The sequence below is a fragment of the Zalophus californianus genome, chromosome 6 (assembly GCF_009762305.2).
Source record: "Zalophus californianus isolate mZalCal1 chromosome 6, mZalCal1.pri.v2, whole genome shotgun sequence".
In the NCBI taxonomy this organism is placed as follows: Eukaryota; Metazoa; Chordata; class Mammalia; order Carnivora; family Otariidae; genus Zalophus; species Zalophus californianus.
Window position 1 is genome coordinate 63502218 of NC_045600.1, and position 18888 is coordinate 63521105.

General features: G+C 39.0%; 1 protein-coding gene across 5 annotated transcripts in view; it reads right to left on the bottom strand.

The window, feature by feature from the left end:
- AKAP6 (A-kinase anchoring protein 6) overlaps positions 1–18888 on the bottom strand; it is a 503914-nt gene that overhangs the window by 216023 nt on the left and 269003 nt on the right. For 4 of the 5 annotated variants that reach the window (XM_027570975.2, XM_027570977.2, XM_027570978.2 and 1 more), the window contains 2 exons: positions 18142–18238; positions 16830–16996 (listed from right to left, as the gene is read on the bottom strand). In XM_027570975.2, coding sequence (XP_027426776.1) covers positions 16830–16996; positions 18142–18238 — 264 coding nt within the window. The remainder of the gene's footprint in view (positions 1–16829; positions 16997–18141; positions 18239–18888) is intronic. The other variant, XM_027570980.2, reaches the window with a different exon arrangement.

Sequence of the window (18888 nt, forward strand, 5' to 3'; positions counted from 1 at the left end):
TGCCAGAGATAGAAATGCTCAGTCACAGGCCGGGTGACCACGGAGTGCAGCCAGAGACCGGGAAGATGGGAATGATTGAGGGCTTTTCTCTGGGGGCACACTGAGGAGTGGGGCCCCAAGTTCTCGGCTCCTCTGGGGCGGAGATTGGGAGGCCACCATTTCACTTGTCCTCCAAAGCTATAGGAAAGCTTGCAGGGAACAAAAGCTCCCGAGAGCAAACCCGAGCAGATTATTTAGCCCGGACCCGGCAAGCGCGGGGCAATTCCACCTCCAGCAAAGACATTTGGGAACGACGGCAACAGCTCCCCCCTGCCCCCCAGAAGATCAGCAAGAACAGCCAGCCAAGACCAAGTTTACGGCAGACCTCCAGCGCTAGGGGAATACTGCACATAGAATTCATGGCTTTTTTCCCATGATTCTTTAGTCTTTCAAAGTTAATTTTTTTTAACTTTCTTCCCCCACCCCCTTATTCAACCAACATCTTACCAATCCCTTTTTTAAAAAATCTTTTTTATTTTTCATTTTTAGAGTCATATTCTATCCCTTCATAGTAGTTAACCTTATTTTTGGTATATATATATATAAGTTGTTCTCACTTTAAAATTTTGGGTTACAGCTTCTTCTAACAGATTAAAATATACCCTAAATCTCTAGTGTATGGCTTTGTTCTAGTCTCCTGCCTGATCACATTCTCTCCCTTTTTTTTTTAATCCTCTTCTTTCTTTTTTCAACCAACTTCTTATCTTATCAATTCCTCTTATAAAATCTTTTATAATTTTCATCTTTACACTCATATTCCATCCCTTCATGGTATTAACCCTTATTTTTATACATATATAAGTTTTTCTTTCTTTAAAATTTTGGGAGGCACTTTCTTCTAACAGACCAAAATACGCCCCAAATTTAGTGTGTGGTACTATCTATGCACCAGCCTGATCATATTTGATCATTTTCTGTTTTTTATGTTTGTTTGTTTTTATCTTTTTCTTTTTTTTTTCTTTTTTCTTTCTTTCCCTTTCTTTTCCCCCAGTTTCAGGTCTCTTCTGATTTGTTTAGTGTATATTTTTCTGGGGATGTTGTTACCCTGTTAGCATTTTCTTCTCTCATTCATCTATTCTCCTCTGGACAAAATGACAAGACAGAAAAAAATCACCTCAAAAAGAAGAACAAGAGGCAGTACCAACTGCCAAGGACCTAATCAATATGAACATTAGTAAGATGTCGGAACTAGAGTTCAGAATAATGATTTTAGAGATACTAGCTGGGCTTGAAAAAAGCATGGAAGATATTAGAGAAACCCTTTCTGGAGAAATAAAAGAACTAAAATCTAACCAAGTCGAAATCAAAAAGGCTATTAATGAGGTGCAATCAAAAATGGAGGCTCTAACTGCTAGGATAAATGAGGCAGAAGAGAGAATTAGTGACATACAGACCAAATGATGGAAAATAAAGAAGCTGAGAAAAAGAGAGATAAACAACTACTGGATCACGAGGGCAGAATTCAAGAGATAAGTGATACCATAAGACGAAACAATATTAGAATACTTGGGATCCCAGAAGAAGAAAGAGAGAGAGGGACAGAAGGTATATTGGAACAAATTATAGCAAAGAACTTCCCTAATGTGGGGAAGGAAACAGGCATCAAAATCCAGGAGGCACAGAGAACCCCCCTCAAAAATCAATAAAAAAGGGCCAACACCCTGACATCTAAGAGTAAAACTTACTATTTTACTATTTCTCTTTGTCTCAGAGACAAAGAGAAAATCCTGAAAGCAGCTCGGAAGAAGAGATCTGTAACCTACAATGGTAGAAACATTAGATTGGTAGAAACATTAGATTGGCAACAGACCTACCCACAGAGAGCTGGCAGGCCAGAAAGGACTGGCATGATATATTCAGAGCACTAAAGGAAAAAAATATGCAGCCAAGAATACTATATCCAGCTAGGCTGTCATTGAAAATAGGAGAGATAAAAAGCTTCCAGGACAAACAAAAACTAAAGGAATTTTCAAACACGAAACCAGCCCTACAAGAAATATTGAAAGGGGTCCTCTAAGCAAAGAGAGAGCCTAAAAGCAGCATAGACCAGAAAGGAACACAGACAATATACAGTAACAGTCACCTTATAGGCAATACAATGGCACTAAATTCATATCTTTCAATAGTTACCCTGAATGTAAATGGGCTAAATGCCCCAATCAAAAGACACAGGCTATCAGATTGGATAAAAAAACAAGACCCATGATATGCTGTCTGCAAGAGACTCATTTTAGACCCAAAGACACTCCCAGATTGAAACTGAGGGGGTGGAAAACCATTTACCATGGCACTGGACACCAAAAGAAAGCTGGAGTGGCAATCCTTATATCAGTCAAATTAGATTTTAAACCAAAGACTATAATAATAGATGAGGAAGGACACTATATCCTACTTAAAGGGTATATCCAACAAGAAGATCTAACAATTGTAAATATCTATGCCCCTAACATGGGAGCAGCCAATTATATAAGGCAATTAATAACAAAAGCAAAGAAACACAATGACAACAATACAATAATAGTGGGGGACTTTAACACCCCCCTCACTGAAATGGACATATCATCTAAGCAAAAGATCAACAAAGAAATAAAGACTTTAAATGACACACTGGACCAAATGGACTTCACAGAGATATTCAGAACATTCCATCCCAAAGCAACGGAATACACATTCTTCTCTAGTGCCCATGGAACATTCTCCAGAATAGATCACATCCTAGGTCACAAATCAGGTCTCAACTGGTACCAAAAGATTGGGATCATTCCCTGCATATTTTCAGACCAAATGCTTTGAAACTAGAACTCAATCACAAGAAGAAAGTCGGAAAGAACTCAAATACATGGAGGCTAAAGAGCATCCTACTAAAGAATGAATGGCTCAATCAGGAAATTAAAGAAGAACTAAAAAAAATCATGGAAACAAGTGAAAATGAAAACACAACTGTTCAAAATCTTTGGGATGCAGCAAAGGCAGTCCTAAGAGGAAAGTATATAGCAATACAAGCCTTTCTCAAGAAACAAGAAAGGTCTCAAATACACAACCTAACCCTGCACCTAAAGGAGCTAGAGAAAAAACAGCAAATAAAGCCTAAACCCAGCAGGAGAAGAGAAATAATAAGGATCAGAGCAGAAATCAATGAAATAGAAACCAAAAAAACAGTAGAACACATCAACGAAACTAGGAGCTGTTTCTTTGAAAGAATTAACAAGATTGATAAACTCCTGGCCAGACTTATCAAAAAGAAAAGAGAAAGGAACCAAATAAACAAAATTATGAATGAAAGAGAAGCGATCATAACCAACACCAAAGAAATACAAACAATTATAAGAACATATTATGAGCAATTATACACCAGCAAATTAGATAATCTGGAAGAAATGGATGCATTCCTAGAGATGTATCAGCTACCAAAACTGAACCAGGAAGAAATAGAAAACCTGAACAGACCTATAACCACTAAGGAAATTGAAGCAGTCATCAAAAATCTCCCAACAAACAAAAGCCCAGGGCCAGACAGCTTCCCAGGGGAATTCTTCCAAACATTTAAAGAAGAATTAATACCTATTCTTCAGAAACTGTTCCAAAAAATAGAAATGGAAGGAAAACTTCCAAACTCATTTTATGAGGCCATCATTACCTTGATCCCCAAACCAGACAAAGACCCCATCAAAAAGGAGAATTACAGACCAATATCCTTGATGAACAGAGATGCAAAAATTCTCACCAAAATACTAGCCAGTAGGATCCAACAGTACATTAAAAGGATTATTCACCATGACCAAGTGGGATTTATCCCTGGGCTGCAAGGCTGGTTCAACATCCACAAATCAATCAATGTGATACAATACATTAATAAAGGAAAGAACAAGAATCATATGATCCTCTCAATAGATGCAGAAAAAGCATTTGACAAAGTACAGCATCCTTTCTTGATCAAAATTCTTCAGAGTATAGGGATAGAGGGTACATACCTCAATATCATAAAGGCCATCTATGAAAAACCCATAGTGAATATCATTCTCAATGGGGAAAAACTGAGAGCTTTCCCCCTAAGGTCAGGAACATGGCAGGGATGTCCACTATCACCACTGCTATTCAACATAGTATTAGAAGTCCTAGCCACAGCAATCAGACAACAAAAAGAAATCAAAGGCACCTGAATCGGCAAAAAAGAAGTCAAACTCTCACTCTTTGCAGATGATATGATACTTTATGTGGAAAACCCAAAAGACTCCACCCCAAAACTGCTAGAACTCATACAGGAATTCAGTAAAGTGGCAGGATATAAAATCAATGCACAGAAATCAGTGGCATTCCTATCCACCAACAAGATAGAAGAAAGAGAAATTAAAGAGTTCATCCCATTTACAAGTGCACCCAAACCCATAAGATACCTAGGAATAAATCTAACCAAAGAGGCAAAGAATCTGTACTCAGAAAACTATAAAATACTCATGAAAGAAATTGAAGAAGACACAAAGAAATGGAAAAATGTTCCATGCTCATGGATTGGAAGAACAAATATTGTGAAGATGTCAATGCTACCTAGAGCAATCTACACATTCAATGCAATCCCCATCAAAATACCATCCACTTTTTTCAAAGAAATGGAACAAATAATCCTAAAATTTGTATGGAACCAGAAAAGTCCCTGAATAGCCAGAGGAATGTTGAAAAAGAAAAGCAAAGCTGGTGGCATCGCAATTCCGGACTTGAAGCTCTATTACAAAGCTGTCATCATCAAGACAGTATGGTACTGGCACAAAAACAGACATATAGATCAATGGAACAGAATAGAGAGCCCAGAAATGGACCCTCAACTCTATGGTCAACTCATCTTCGACAAAGCAGGAAAGAATGTCCAATGGAAAAACGACAGTCTCTTCAACAAATGGTGTTGGGAAAATTGGACAGCCACATGCAGAAGAATGAAACTGGACCCTCTCCTTACACCACACACAAAAATAGACTCCAAATGGTTCAAAGACCTAAACATGAGACAGGAGTCCATCAAAATCCTAAAGGAGAACACAAGCAGCAATCTCTTCGACCTCAGCTAAAGCAGCTTCTTCCTAGCAACATCCCCAAAGGCAAGGGAAGCAAGGGCAAAAATGAACTACTGGGACTTCATCAAGATAAAAAGCTTTTGCACAGCAAAAGAAACAGTCCACAAAACCAAAAGACAACTGACAGAATGGGAGAAGATATTTGCAAATGACATATCAGATAAAGGGCTGGTATCCAAAATCTATAAACAACTTATCAAACTCAACGCCCAAACAACAAATGATCCAATCAAGAAATGGGCAGAAGACATGAACAGACATTTTTGCAAAGAAGACATCCAAATGGCCAACAGACACATGAAAAAGTTCTCAACATCGCTTGGCCTCAGGGAAATCCAAATCAAAACCTCAATGAGATACCACCTCACACCAGTCAGAATGGTTAAAATTAACAAGTCAGGAAATGAGAGATGTTGGCAGGGATGTGGAGAAAGGGGAACCCTCCTACACTGTTGGTGGGAATGCAAGCTGATGTAGCCACTCTGGAAAACAGTATGGAGGTTCCTCAAACAGTTGAAAATAGAGCTACCATACGACCCAGCAATTGCACTACTGGGTATTTACCCCAGAGATACAAATGTAGGGGTCCAAAGGGGTACATGCACCCCAATGTTTATAGCAGCAATGTCCACAAGAGCTAAACTATGGAAAGAGCCAACAAGATGTCCATCAACAGATGAATGGATAAAGAAGAAGTGGTATATATATATACAATGGAATATTATGCAGCCATCAAAAGGAATGAAATCTTGCCATTTGCAACAATGTGGATGGAACTAGAGGGTATTATGCTGAGCGAAATAAGTCAATCAGAGAAAGACATGTATCATATGATCTCACTGATATGAGGAATTCTTAATCTCAGGAAACAAACTGAGGGTTGCTGGAGTGGTGGGGGGTGGGAGGGATGGGGTGGCTGGGTGATAGACTTTGGGGAAGGTATGTGCTATGGTGAGTGCTGTGAATTGTGTAAGACTAATGAATCACAGACCTGTACCTTTGAAACAAATAATACATTATATGCTAAAAAAAAAAAGAAGATAGCAGGAAGGGAAGAATGAAGGGGGTAAAATCAGAGGGGGAGATGAACCATGAAAGACTCTGGACTCTGAGAAACAAACTGAGGGTTCTAGAGGGGAGGGTGGGGAGATGGGTTAGCCTGGTGATGGGTATTAAAGAGGGCACGTACTGCATGGAGCACTGGGTGTTATACACAAACAATGAATCATGGAACACTACATTAAAAACTAATGATGTAATGTATGGAGATTAACATAACATAACAAAAAAATAAATAAATTAATAAAAAAAAAGTCCCTTTGACCTACATCCTTACTCTCATCTGGCTGCCAGCATTCTGGAAGTTTCACTGTTGAGCTTGTAGATTTCCACTTAATCCCCAGTTTTAATATGGCATCCTTGCTCTCAGTTATTCCAGACATTCCTCAAGGTTCTATCATATTTCTCCTTCATTCTCATACAATAGTCCTTTCTTGTCACTATCAACTTCCAAGGCTACAGCTATTATTTCTATTTTGACTGCCAAAGTTCTGTCCTTAGCATTGAACCCCTACTCCAAGCTTCAGGCTCGCATTTTTGACTGAATATTGCACATAATATATAGATGATTTTCAGGCTTCTCCTATTTCTAAATCATTGTTGTGTTTTTTGCACCTTGGAATCACCTGCAGAAGTTACAAAAATACCTGTGCCCAAGTTATACACCCAGATATTCTTATTAATTGGATACCAAGGCCATTATACTTAGCTTTCAAAACTGCTCCTTATCAAAATGTGCCCAACCTCCATAAACACTAACATGATTCTCCTAACTGCTCATGCTCAATTCCTTTGAGTCACCATTAACTCTTCCCTCAGCAGCCCCCCATTCTCCAGATACCAAATCCTAATATTTCTTCTTCTATAATATCACTTCTATTTTTTCTTTATATTATCACAGCCATTGCTTTACTTCAGCTGCCTCTAGTTATTGTAGTAGATTCCTAATTCAGTCCTTTCTCTCTCATCCTACTTTTGCCATCTGTTTTCTGTGGCTAAATCCAATCATTAAAAACACTCATGGCACACTAGTAAAATACAAAGTCTTCAGCTGATATTCAAAGTTCTCCATTACATATATATATATATAGCTCAAAACTTACCAGGCTTTATTTCCCACTACATCTTCATTCCTTCCCGTAAACACATAGACACCCTATGCTTGAAAGAGCCAAACTATTCACTGTTCACCACTCTCTAGATGTCCCTCATATATTCCCTTTTCCGTACTTTTGACCATGTTAGTTCCTCTGTCTGGAATGCTCTCCCTCTAATATCTTCCTACTAACAATTTATCAGAATATTAGAGGGCTTCACAAAATCCATTTTCTCTTAGGGGTGGGCAGAGCCTTCCCAGACCCCATCAGATTGAACTAGTGTCCCCTCCCCCAAATTCGCTGTCTCTATGTGCCTTATTATAGGATTTATCACACAGCCTGCCTTAATTTAGAATTACATATGTGCAAATCTGTCTCCACTGATGGGCAGTGAGTAAGGAGAGGTACAGTGTCCTGTCCAGAGCTATGACATCACAGTGTAGTTACATATTCAATATTTATTGATTTTAAGGATGGATAAGAGCAGTATAGATATAGAGAATAGGAAAAGCCCTGGGTAAAAAGAAGAAAAGAAAAGAAAGGGGAAAATGCATTTGGAAGATGGTGAACTAACTAGAAGATTTATGAAATGAAACAGTAGCATAAATCTTCACTAGGCAGGTGGAGTCAAATGACAGGGTAAGGGGTTTGGCCTTTACCCTGCCATGTAAGGTTTTTAAAAAGAATGAATAAGACTGAGTATCTTATATATGTTTGGAGCCTAAGTTCTCCCATCAGTAAAGTGAAAATGATTCTAGGAGTAACAAATGCTAGTTCTGTTGGGAAGAATAAATGAGGCTATCCAGGTAAAAGGCTTGACACAAACCTAGAGCATAGTAAGCCCACTCTAAGTGTTAACCCCATTAAAAGAGTCTGTTATACACACACACACACACACACACACACACACACACGTCTATACAATAACATCTAAGATGTCAAAAGTAAAGAAAGCTTTTCTGACTTTGATTTCCAGAGTTAGAGAAAGGACAGAATGAGAGAAACAGAGACAGGGACACAGGCATGCAAGCATAAATGTCCAAGAAACAGACTTGGGCAGTTATCTTCTACTATATTTCACTGGACACATACTTCCTTCTTTTATCTTTCTCTTTCTATTCCTTCTTTTTCCTTTTCTCCCCTCTCTTTTCCTTTGTCTTGGTCTCTTGCTTTAGGCTTTCCTTTTTCTCTCTCCTGTTATTCACTCAGCAAGATCCAGGGCCTGGCTTCACCCTGCAGGGGGCAATACTAAACAAGTGTTGGCCTCTGCAAACTAACTAGAAAGATGGGAAGCCACCGCCCCAACCTTGTGCAAAAACGGCTTAGAAGCTGCCGTAAGATGGCTCCCTGGGCTCCAGCCCAGCAGGACCTCCAATCTAGTTAACGTTTCCTGAGAAACATTAACCCTCATTTAGGCACAGTGGGAGGTAAGACGGGGAATGTTCTGTGAGTCCTGGTGGCAAAGAGCACTACATTTGTTACCGAGAAAAGATCTCCATTTCTGTTAGCACCGGCACCACACAGATGGCTACACTCCAGCAGATTTCCAAGGAGAAGAAAAAAGCAGCATGTGGACATCTCGGTGCTTTTTGACCTCACTGGATGGGAGAGATACTCTCAGTGTGAGAACAGTTAAACAAACGTTTGGAGGATTCAGGGTGGCGAGTGCAGGTGTGTGTACATTTGAAAGCTGCTGTTTTATAAAGAAGTCCTAGGTGACTCAATAAACACAAGAGCCAGAGCAGAGTAATCCCGTTAGCAGGGCTCTCAGCTCAGACCGCTCCCCTGCCAGAAACAACACATTCTGGGAAAAAAGGTAAATCACACACTGAGGTAATTGTTCCACACCTTCAAAGAATTTACTTATTAATTTAAAGTGTTTTTAGAAGCAATTCTGTATCTTGCCTTCCGATTTGCGCTTAAATACTTACGGATTTTTTTTTAAATGTTGACCTCCACTATGGATCAAAAAGTCTCTCTTAATGTATTTATTATATATTATCTTTAAAATCAATAAGGCTGAGTTAGGAAATGTGAGTTCTGCCCATACAAGAGGGCTGCTTTACATTGAATGTAACTTTGTATACAATCCCATGCATCTTTGCAACTCTAGGTACTATAGATTCTGAGATTAGGTACCTCCTTGACTAAATAGGGGGAAAAAAAAAAGACTACCTCCTCACGTCAATGACATTTGTCTCTGTTGACTAGAGACACCGAAGAATTTCACTCCGATTTTTGCTGAGCCAAACACTTCTACCCTCAAGGCCACCACCAGCAATGGAGATATAGTGTAAAAAATTAAGATAAGCTGTGGTCTTACATATCATATAGACCATGACAGTGATGCCCATTAGCTGTCCTTTGACTTACTATATATTTTTATCATCTCAAATCATTTTTTCAGTCACCTCATTAGAGTGGCAGATCATAAAAAAATTCCTCATCTTGGTTCCACCCATACATCTGATAATATGCAAATTTAAGTGCCTCAAGAAGATTAGAGGAACTATCTTTTATTCGATTCTATCATAAATTTAGTACCTACAACTGATCTTCAAAGAAATAACTCACTTTTGTTTCTGTCTTTCAAAAACACTTTTGAAGAAAAGTTGCCCTTCTGATAACAAAAAAAGCACCACTGAAGAATCCACAGTTGAAGAAAGGGCTCTCCCTAGGTACTGCATATCAGGACTATGTTTATATAATTGAGCAGAAAAGGAACTGGATCAGATACTGGCTTTGAGGAAGAATTCGGCATGAAAGCAATGGAATTGGTAATGCATTGACTACTCATTTGCTTGCATCAAGAACCACATTCCATTTCAATCTGCCAACATCCTAATTAAGATGATCGGAATCTTGGGTGATCTATTATTCTAGATCTGAGATAGCCCAATTTACATTAGACAAGATGTTAGATTGCGTGCTTACACTGAGATGATAAGACCCACTGAGCATGTCTTCCCTCATGCCTGGCCCGGCACTGGGCAGAGTTCTGTCAGCACTCAATAAATAATGGCCAAGCCTTTGCCTGTTGTCTTTCTCTCTACCACTTCAGGCACAATTTAATCTGACCACATCATTTCTGGTTCCTTTTGACACATACAGCTGTGCTCCTTTTTGCATGAGGAAGGCAGTTAAGTCTCTCAAGTAATTCTACATGCATGCATCCATGTATATGGGACTACCAACACATAAATGCAATTCCCATTCATTACTTCAATGTTGTTTCTGAAGATCTTGTATTAAGGAACATGTTACCTACATAAGCTTTTGAGCCAGAAAAGGGAAGAATACAAAGACAGTGCCTTGGAAGCATCAGGATCAAATTCCATTCCAGGATAATAATATCCAGCTGCAGTATTACCCAAGAGGCACTACAGAATACAGAGAAAATACTCTCCAAATCAGCTTCTTCCTCCCTGCTTCAGTTAAAGAAAGTTACCCATAATTAATTATTTTTAAATATTTTATTTATTTATTTATTTATTTATTTGGGAGAGAGAGAGAGAGAGCACAAGCAGTGGGGTGAGGGGGAGCAGCAGAGGCAGAGGGAGAAGCAGGCTCCCCACTGATCAGGGAGCCCAACGTGGGGCTTGATCTCAGGACCCTGCGATCATGACCTGACCCAAAGGCAGATACTTAACCAACTGAGCCACCCAGACACCACAGAAAGTTACCCATAATTTATTAACATAATACCAGGTTAACACTCAGGTGTCTGATACACAAAAAATGTGTGCTAATATTGGACTTGCCCTCCCTAGAGGGCTGAATAAAGTCCAGGTAGTCTGCGACATAACCAGGTCAGAGGCCACACGTATGTCCCTTCTTAGCCACTATCTAAAACTGTCATTTGTAGGGCTGAGCAAACGTATTTAAGATATGTTCTTAAGCTTGCTCTAACTGCTATTGTTGAACAGATAACATTGATGACCTTCATAGTCTGAGATCCATTTCCAAAGGGATGACAATCTAAGATGTCAATCTAAGAACCTCAAAGAAGGCAGATAAATAAGCACAACCCTGGAGTTCAAAGCACCCAACCCTCTGTCTCCTTTCACTAAGGAAATGAAGATGTTCGATGGAACCCAGGGTAGGTCACCCTTCTGGTAGCTGTAAAGCTTTCTGAATTTACGATAAAATCTTCATATATTCTTTGTGCTGGAAATTTATGTTTCTTTTTTTTTTAAGATTTATTTATTTATTTGACAGAGAGAGAAAGAGAAAGCTTTGGGGGAGGGTGGCGAGGGAGAGAATCTCAAACAGATTCCCTGCTGAGCATGGAACCAACACTGAGCTCAGTCTCAGGAGGCTGAAATCACGACCCAAGCCGAAATCAGGAGTCGGATGCTTAACCGACTGAGCCACCAAGGTGCCCCGAGAAACTCATCTGTTTCTTTAAAGAGGACAAAGGAACCACTGTGATGCAAAGTTTGAGATATCACATTTGGGACATCCTGGCCTTGATTCTAAGACAGCTGTTAATGATGGCTGAATAGGTGAAAAGTAAAGAAACAGAGACTAAGAATATCTTAAAGGAGGCAATGTGCAAAGTTTAAGAATGCTTTCTTGCTTTCACAATTTTTGTTTTTTGCCTTGAAAGGTCAAAAAAAAGGGGGGGATGCAGCCTTTCTTAGGTGTGGGATGTTTAATGTTTTGAAATCCCTCCAGCTATATACCATTCAAAAATTTAACATACTGAAAGCCTAGTTTTAGCTGATAAACTTTAACCAATCTATCTTAAAATAAAATACATAATTACAAGCATATTTTCAATTCTTGGAAGTGAGTGCTGAAGCTCTATTTCTAGAACTGGTGAATTCTGTTCTCTATTTCCATGTATAAAAGATCTCACGGTCCTGGGAAAACACTTTTTTAAAAAATGAAATACAACAAATAAGGTATGCTGCCGAGTCCTGGGGGAGAAGTTTCCCAGAGTCTTTGAATTTCCTCCTATCCTTCTTTACAAGATTTCTAAGACCAAGTCCTTTTCTACAGTCTCTCAAACAAGGTAAAAAAGAAAAATACCCCCTAGATATATTCTTTAGATTTTCTATTATGCTTCTCAAGTTCTCAGTAGCTTCTGAAGTAAACTTAAGATGAATTCTAGAGTTATTTTTTTTATTATGTTTTAATTTTAGTTCCTTTCAGGTCTAAGATGAAATAGATGATCATAACTGCTATGCTTGGAGATGCATTTCATGGCACAATTTGTACATGACCTATGCAAGGTCACGTCATGGAAAGAGAACTGACATGATAGATAACAAGTCGAATCCAAGCTTTTAGTCTTGGACAACTTCAGGGTAACCTATTTAAGCTTGCTCTATTTCATGCAATACGGCAAGAAAAGTTTCTTTTTAAAGAGTACATAGTAGGTATATAGTCTGTATAGGGCTCTCCCTCTGGTTTGGATAGTGTCAGTTACAGATATATGAAGAATTATTTCTCAAATCACTGATTGTTAAGGGTTATTATTATTATTATTATTATTATTATTATTTTGGTCACATCGTGAGCCTTGGTGCAGACTGTGGCAAGCCAGCCTAACACTTGTCCACAATAAGATACCATGTTCCAGCCACGCCACACCTTTTACACCTCGAGGTCTCTGCCCATGTTTCATGCTGGCAAAAATCCTTCCCACCCCTCATTTAAAACATCAACTCCCCTGTAAATCTTTCTTTTGATACCCCCAAACAGGGTTCATTATTTCCTTCTCTGTGTACTCACAGTGCTGCATACCTATCTTAAGTAGAGTATCTATCAGACTCTATTATAATTATTTGTTTACTGTCTTCATCACCAGAAATGAAAACCTGTACATATACCCTTATCTAGGATTTCTCATGTGCCAGGCACTGTTTTAAGCACTTTAGATATGACAGCTCTTTAATCTGTACCCCAGTCCTTTTGCAGGGGATATTATCACTGCCTCCATTTTACAATGAGGAAGCTGAGACACAGAGAGGTGACGTTGTTCTCCCAAGGACACACAGCTAGTGAGCGCCTGGAGTTGAACTCCGGCAGTCTGACGTCAGTCTGAGTCTGAGCCTTCCCTGATATCCTTTGTGTTTGCCCCACAGGCGAAGGCAGGCAGGTCATAGATATTAAACAGATACAAAGAATAATCATACCGATTTCTCCATAGTTCCCTAAGCTTAAATGAGAAATATATTACCTTTGTCTTAAATGGATTTCACCTTCACCCTTGACTACGGAGGAGTTCATGTGTCCAGAGAAAATCCAGCCCAGACTGGGGAAGAGAGAGCTAGCTGAAAGGTAGAAGGCCTGCGGTTTTGCTGGCTCTGCCAGGTCAGAGTCAAACTCTCTGCACCTCCCTCAGCTTCCACGGCTGCCAAAACCTACAGAAGCCTCTCCAGGAGCTGTTTGTAGGTGTATGACTTTGCGCACACAGCGTAACACAGAATGCTTGACATAGAAATAGTATTAATGAAAAACACTTAGGTTATTCTCTGTAAACTGATGAGACTCGAGGAAGACACTTTTACTTAGGGGATGATTCAAACAGAGAGGTTTTTGTCATTGTTTCTTTAGAAGCGAGGCACCCAAATCATTAAGAACCAGATGTATTTATTCTTCCTTCCGACCTTTAAATTTATATCTCAAGTCCCCACAGATGATTGTCACCCATTTTACCATTTAAATCACTTTTTAATTCTTATATTTTATATATATTCTGTATTTTTCTGATTAAAATTTGTAGAGATTTGGAAAATTCAGAGGTATGTAAAAATATCTAATTGCATATTATAGGACTGTCCCAATGTTCTAAAATTCTCTCCTAAAACGTTATTTTAAATGGCTGTATAATGTTTCATTAGGATAAGATGAAGCATGATTTAATTAAACAGTCCCTGTTTTAAACATTTTGGTTGATATCAATTGTTTGCTATTATAAGCAACAATGCGACAGACTTTCTTTCATGTTGTGTGAGCACCCTGGTTGTATGAGAATTGCATAGTCCTGCAGGAAAAAGGCCTTCTTAGAGACTATATGACAGTGGTTCTCTGGGAGCTGGTGGAATGCAGATTCTGGGGCCCCAGCCAGGAGGTTCTGATCTCTCAAGGCTGGGCCTGGGTAGGTGCTCCTCTTTTTGAGAAATGCTGATACTGTCTCTCCGTGGATAATACTTTCTCTTCATCTGGTTACTTCCTTACTCCCTTCTCAATATTAACCCCCCACTCACAAAATGAGCTGATTTCAAAGCACCAAATTCAAACTGGCCCTGGTGAAGAGAGCTACTCATTTTTAGCCTCAGTCTTTTATTAATTTAGGTGACTGCTCCATCTCTGCAGTTCCTCATTGGCACCTCCCCACCCTGACTCCCACTTACCCCACCTCCACCCACCCAGGGTCCACACCACAGCCAGGAACAGCTTTTTATGCTGCCATTCAATGATGTCATTTCCCTCCTCACTACAAAACCCTCCCCTGTATGACCACAGGCCTCCCAGCTTCCCTCACACCCTCCTTTCTCTCTCTCTCTCTCTCCAGCTGTGCTGGCCTGCTCATAGAATGCTGCCTCCTCAGAGAAGCCCTCCGTGATGCCCCAATCTAAACCACTTCTCCCAGCCCAACCTCTGGCTGCTCCCTTTTCTTTTCTTTCACAGCACATCACCATCTATAAAGGCACTATTAGTAGATTTAAGTCTGTATCCCCACTTCACCACTAGATCCATGAGACAGGCCCTGAGACTAATTATTCATCACCAGCATATCTGGCTCTGAGCAGCACCAGTAAGAGGCAGTACTCCAGGTGGCAACCTACATGGGCTCTGAGGTCAAAGGGCTAAAATTCAAATCTGAGTTCTGCTACTTAGGACCTGTGTGACCTTAGGCAAGTTACTTAACTTCTCTGTGCCTCCATTTTCTCCACTGGGGATTATATGGGACCACTGGATAGGTTTTTTGCGAGAATTACATGAAAGAATCCACAGAAGTGCTTAGAACCACATCTGGTATGTAGAATGCACCCAATACAGGATAGCTTTCTAAAAGGAAGCAATCAGTATGCTTTGTTAAATAAATAGAACACAACAGACTTTTGAGTTGCATCTTTTCACATCATCACTGCCCCGCACCCCAGCCAAAGCATTAGCCCCAACAACTTCTCCCTGCAGCCCGTTCCTTGAGAGGGCTCTACTTCTGCCCTGAGAAATCTGCTGAATACATTCTCCCTTCCATATTATTAGTTCCAGCTTTGATCCTTTCGTCACGTCACTTCCTAAAATGTGTGCTCATGTGCCAAGCCCCTGCTCTTCCTTCCTTTGAGTATTTCCTGAAATGTGACCTCCTCCGAGGAGCCTTCTTTAAGTGGAACTGAGCTCATCATTCCATTCTCTGTTTCCAACAAATAAGTTAAAGGTTGTTGTTTGAGGTTCCAAAGCTACAAATCTTCTGAGCTTTTCCCTGGCTGCATGGTCTCACCATTGCAGCGCAGGTAGGGTTTCTCCTAAAGAATGTGAGTCTAAGAAGGTAAAGGGTTTGTTTAACTTGCTCTGTATACATTTCACACAATGCCAATCCACATGGATGCTGAATAAATGTGACTTGATGATGATTTAATTACTTTGTCCATGCCAGGAATAGAAACCATGAACTCTTAAATCTGTTTCCCCCCACATTGCAATGTGTTTCGATGCTAAGTCTATTATGAGACTGGTTTTCTGCATGCACTTTCAAAAAAGGATAAATACAAAAGAAAGAGAAATTACATGAAAATATCAAATTAATAAAATTATTTTCCACATCATGAGTCCAAAGATACCTTTAGAACAGCAGTGCATTCTATCAGTGCTTCATTTAAAGTTTAACTGCATATGCTTTACGGGTTATTTTGTAAATCTAAAATAGATAACCAAAACATGTCAATACTCATTTTTAAAGTACTTGTTGTATTCGGTGCATGCACCATTACGGAGAACTTACACTCAGAGCAAAAAGATTTGTAGCAAAGCATATGACCTTCTTCCCACTACAATGACCATCCCCTAATTAGGCAATGCATCTGATAGTCATTAACAGGAATGAGATAATGAATCACTTTCTCTCTTCTTTGTTAATTTGCTGTAACCAAGCGGCTAATGGATGTCAGAGCTGAGTGATTGCACTGATTATAGTGATTTATAGTTGCAACAAAACAATTTAAAACCATTCTGATTATTCATGTTAAAGATGCTTTATGTTTTGTTTACTAAATGTTTTATGTCCCCCTTTCTCCTACCCCTAAAGTATTGTACCCCTCCTACTTTGCCACTTTTGACAAAAAAAAAACCTCTTCCTGGAAAACTTGAAAGTTGTAGGCTTTTTTCTATTGTTTTAAACTAAGCCATTTCATTTTGTTTATTTTTTCTCTATATATATCTATATATCCAAAGAGATATATAGATATAGATAGATAGATGGATATAGAAATAGATATACAAAGTTTACCCAGTAGAAACAAAAAGCCTTAGGGGTAGGAAGAAAACTTCAGTGGTGCCTAGTTCAAAAGAAGGCAGAAATGAGAGGAAATCAGGCAAACTTCAAGCCACTTACCTTGGGGCTTCCAGTCCCTTCCTCGCCCTCCACAGACACATCAGTAGCCAGAATCTCAGCTTTGATGGTATCCAGAGCCCTGAGAATCCAGCTGTGTTGTCGTTTGATTTGCCTCTGCAACTCTTTCCACTGGCTTGCAATCATCCGCAGCATGTCCTTCAGCCCTTCTCCAAAAGGAGGGGAAAGCACAAGTTACAGACTTGACTGCATTTTTTTACCCAGTATTGTCTTTTAGCCAGTAAATTAGATGAATATTTCAAATAGTAAGCTTAATTTTAAACAACCCTTATCATCAGCTGCCATATAAGCATTTGTCCCCGAGGAGAGGGGCTGGGAATTTTTGCCTTCACATAAGGCATAAGGACACACAAAAAATGGGATCACCACATAGATGCATGTTTGGGGAATCGACTTAGCTTCAGTATATTGACTAAAAAAAAAATGCATGTTGAACAAAAATCAAGATATGTAAAAATTACTAACACTAAAGCTTCACATTTCACAGAAAAGGCCCTGTGTGTATCTGTATGGAGACTCTACAGTGATCAGAAAGATATACAGAAATAGGTGAAGTGAACTCGATGAGGAATATAGTAAATGGGCCAGAATTAAGACAGCAGTCTTTTGCATTAGCATGTCCGATTAATGCCGCTCTTTCCTTATTTAGCTGTGGTAAGCTCAGAGCAAGAGCCAAATTATAATTCATCCTGTCTTATGGTCTTTTACTACCAGGATAAGTATAACCAAATGACAAAACTATTTTTTATTTATAATCTGTTCCTCATAAATACATTAATACTGGGTAAGTGTTGGTTTAAGGCCAAAACTCTGCTAATGCAATGACCAGCAAAAAAATATGCAAAATGTTAATGTGTGCGAATTGTCAGGGAAATAATGGGATATATCTAGACCGCCTGCCTTATATCTGTAATGATATCTATAAGTACCCTAATGCATATGCATTATAACTATTTGCACAATTCTCATTCATTATCTTAATGTTATTTCCAGAGCACCTACATCAAAAAGCATGTCAATGTGAAGTTTTCAGGAATGTGATTTCTATTGAAACTCAGGCGAACAGCAAGCCCAAAATAAAATGAACAGACCATTTGGAGGCAGTATTTCATCTTATAAGTATCACAGCATTGTATGCAGTATATGAAACATTTATAAATCTTGAAGGTCAATCTGATAATGTAAATATTAATAATACATAAGGAAGTGAATATATGCAGTAATTTACAGCAATGCTTCTTCATTCTTAATAGTCTGGAGACATAAAGGCTTGCAATATTTCAGGAGGATTTACCTGCTTTGTGAGATGCAATAAGCTCGAGAAGTTGGTGTCCTTCCTCCTCCACAGCTTCCTTGAGAGCACAATGACTGTCTACATTCAACTTAAAACTCTGCAAGGAAAAATATGAGCATCAAACCCTGGCAAGGCAGTTAAACATAAAATATCCATACAAAATGACTTGCTACTTTTTATCAAGAACCACACAGCCCAATTTACCCAATAGACAAACTAATTTGCAATACTAAAAGCTATTGATATTTGGGATCTGGGCTCAAAATGTTTCCATTAGATTAGCAGAGTGCATCTGTTTGGAAACAGCTGACAAATCTAGAAATTCATTAGGTTTTTATGAAAAGTCACATCCCATAGGCTATATCAGGAGTAGCAGTGTTCTATAAAATACACTGAATTTCTACCAGCACATATGAGCTCTTTTCTTCACTTTTTAAAAATGTTAGTGATAGGACTATTTATGAAATGATAAAAAAAATTGGCAGCACAAAACATATTAGCCTTATGTGCATATATATAAATCCATTAATAGAGCAAGGTTTGGATTCATCTGTTTCTCAGATATCACACAAACCAGAGAATATCAAGGTGGATTGAGGTGCTGTACTGAGGAGTCAAATGCTTCCTAAATCTCTGATTTTTAAAAGCTTATTTCTTACCAATGTGACTCTGCTTGAAAAATGAATACATCAAGCACATCAGGGGCATTTTTCACTCATGACAGTCATCCAGAAACCAAAGACTTGC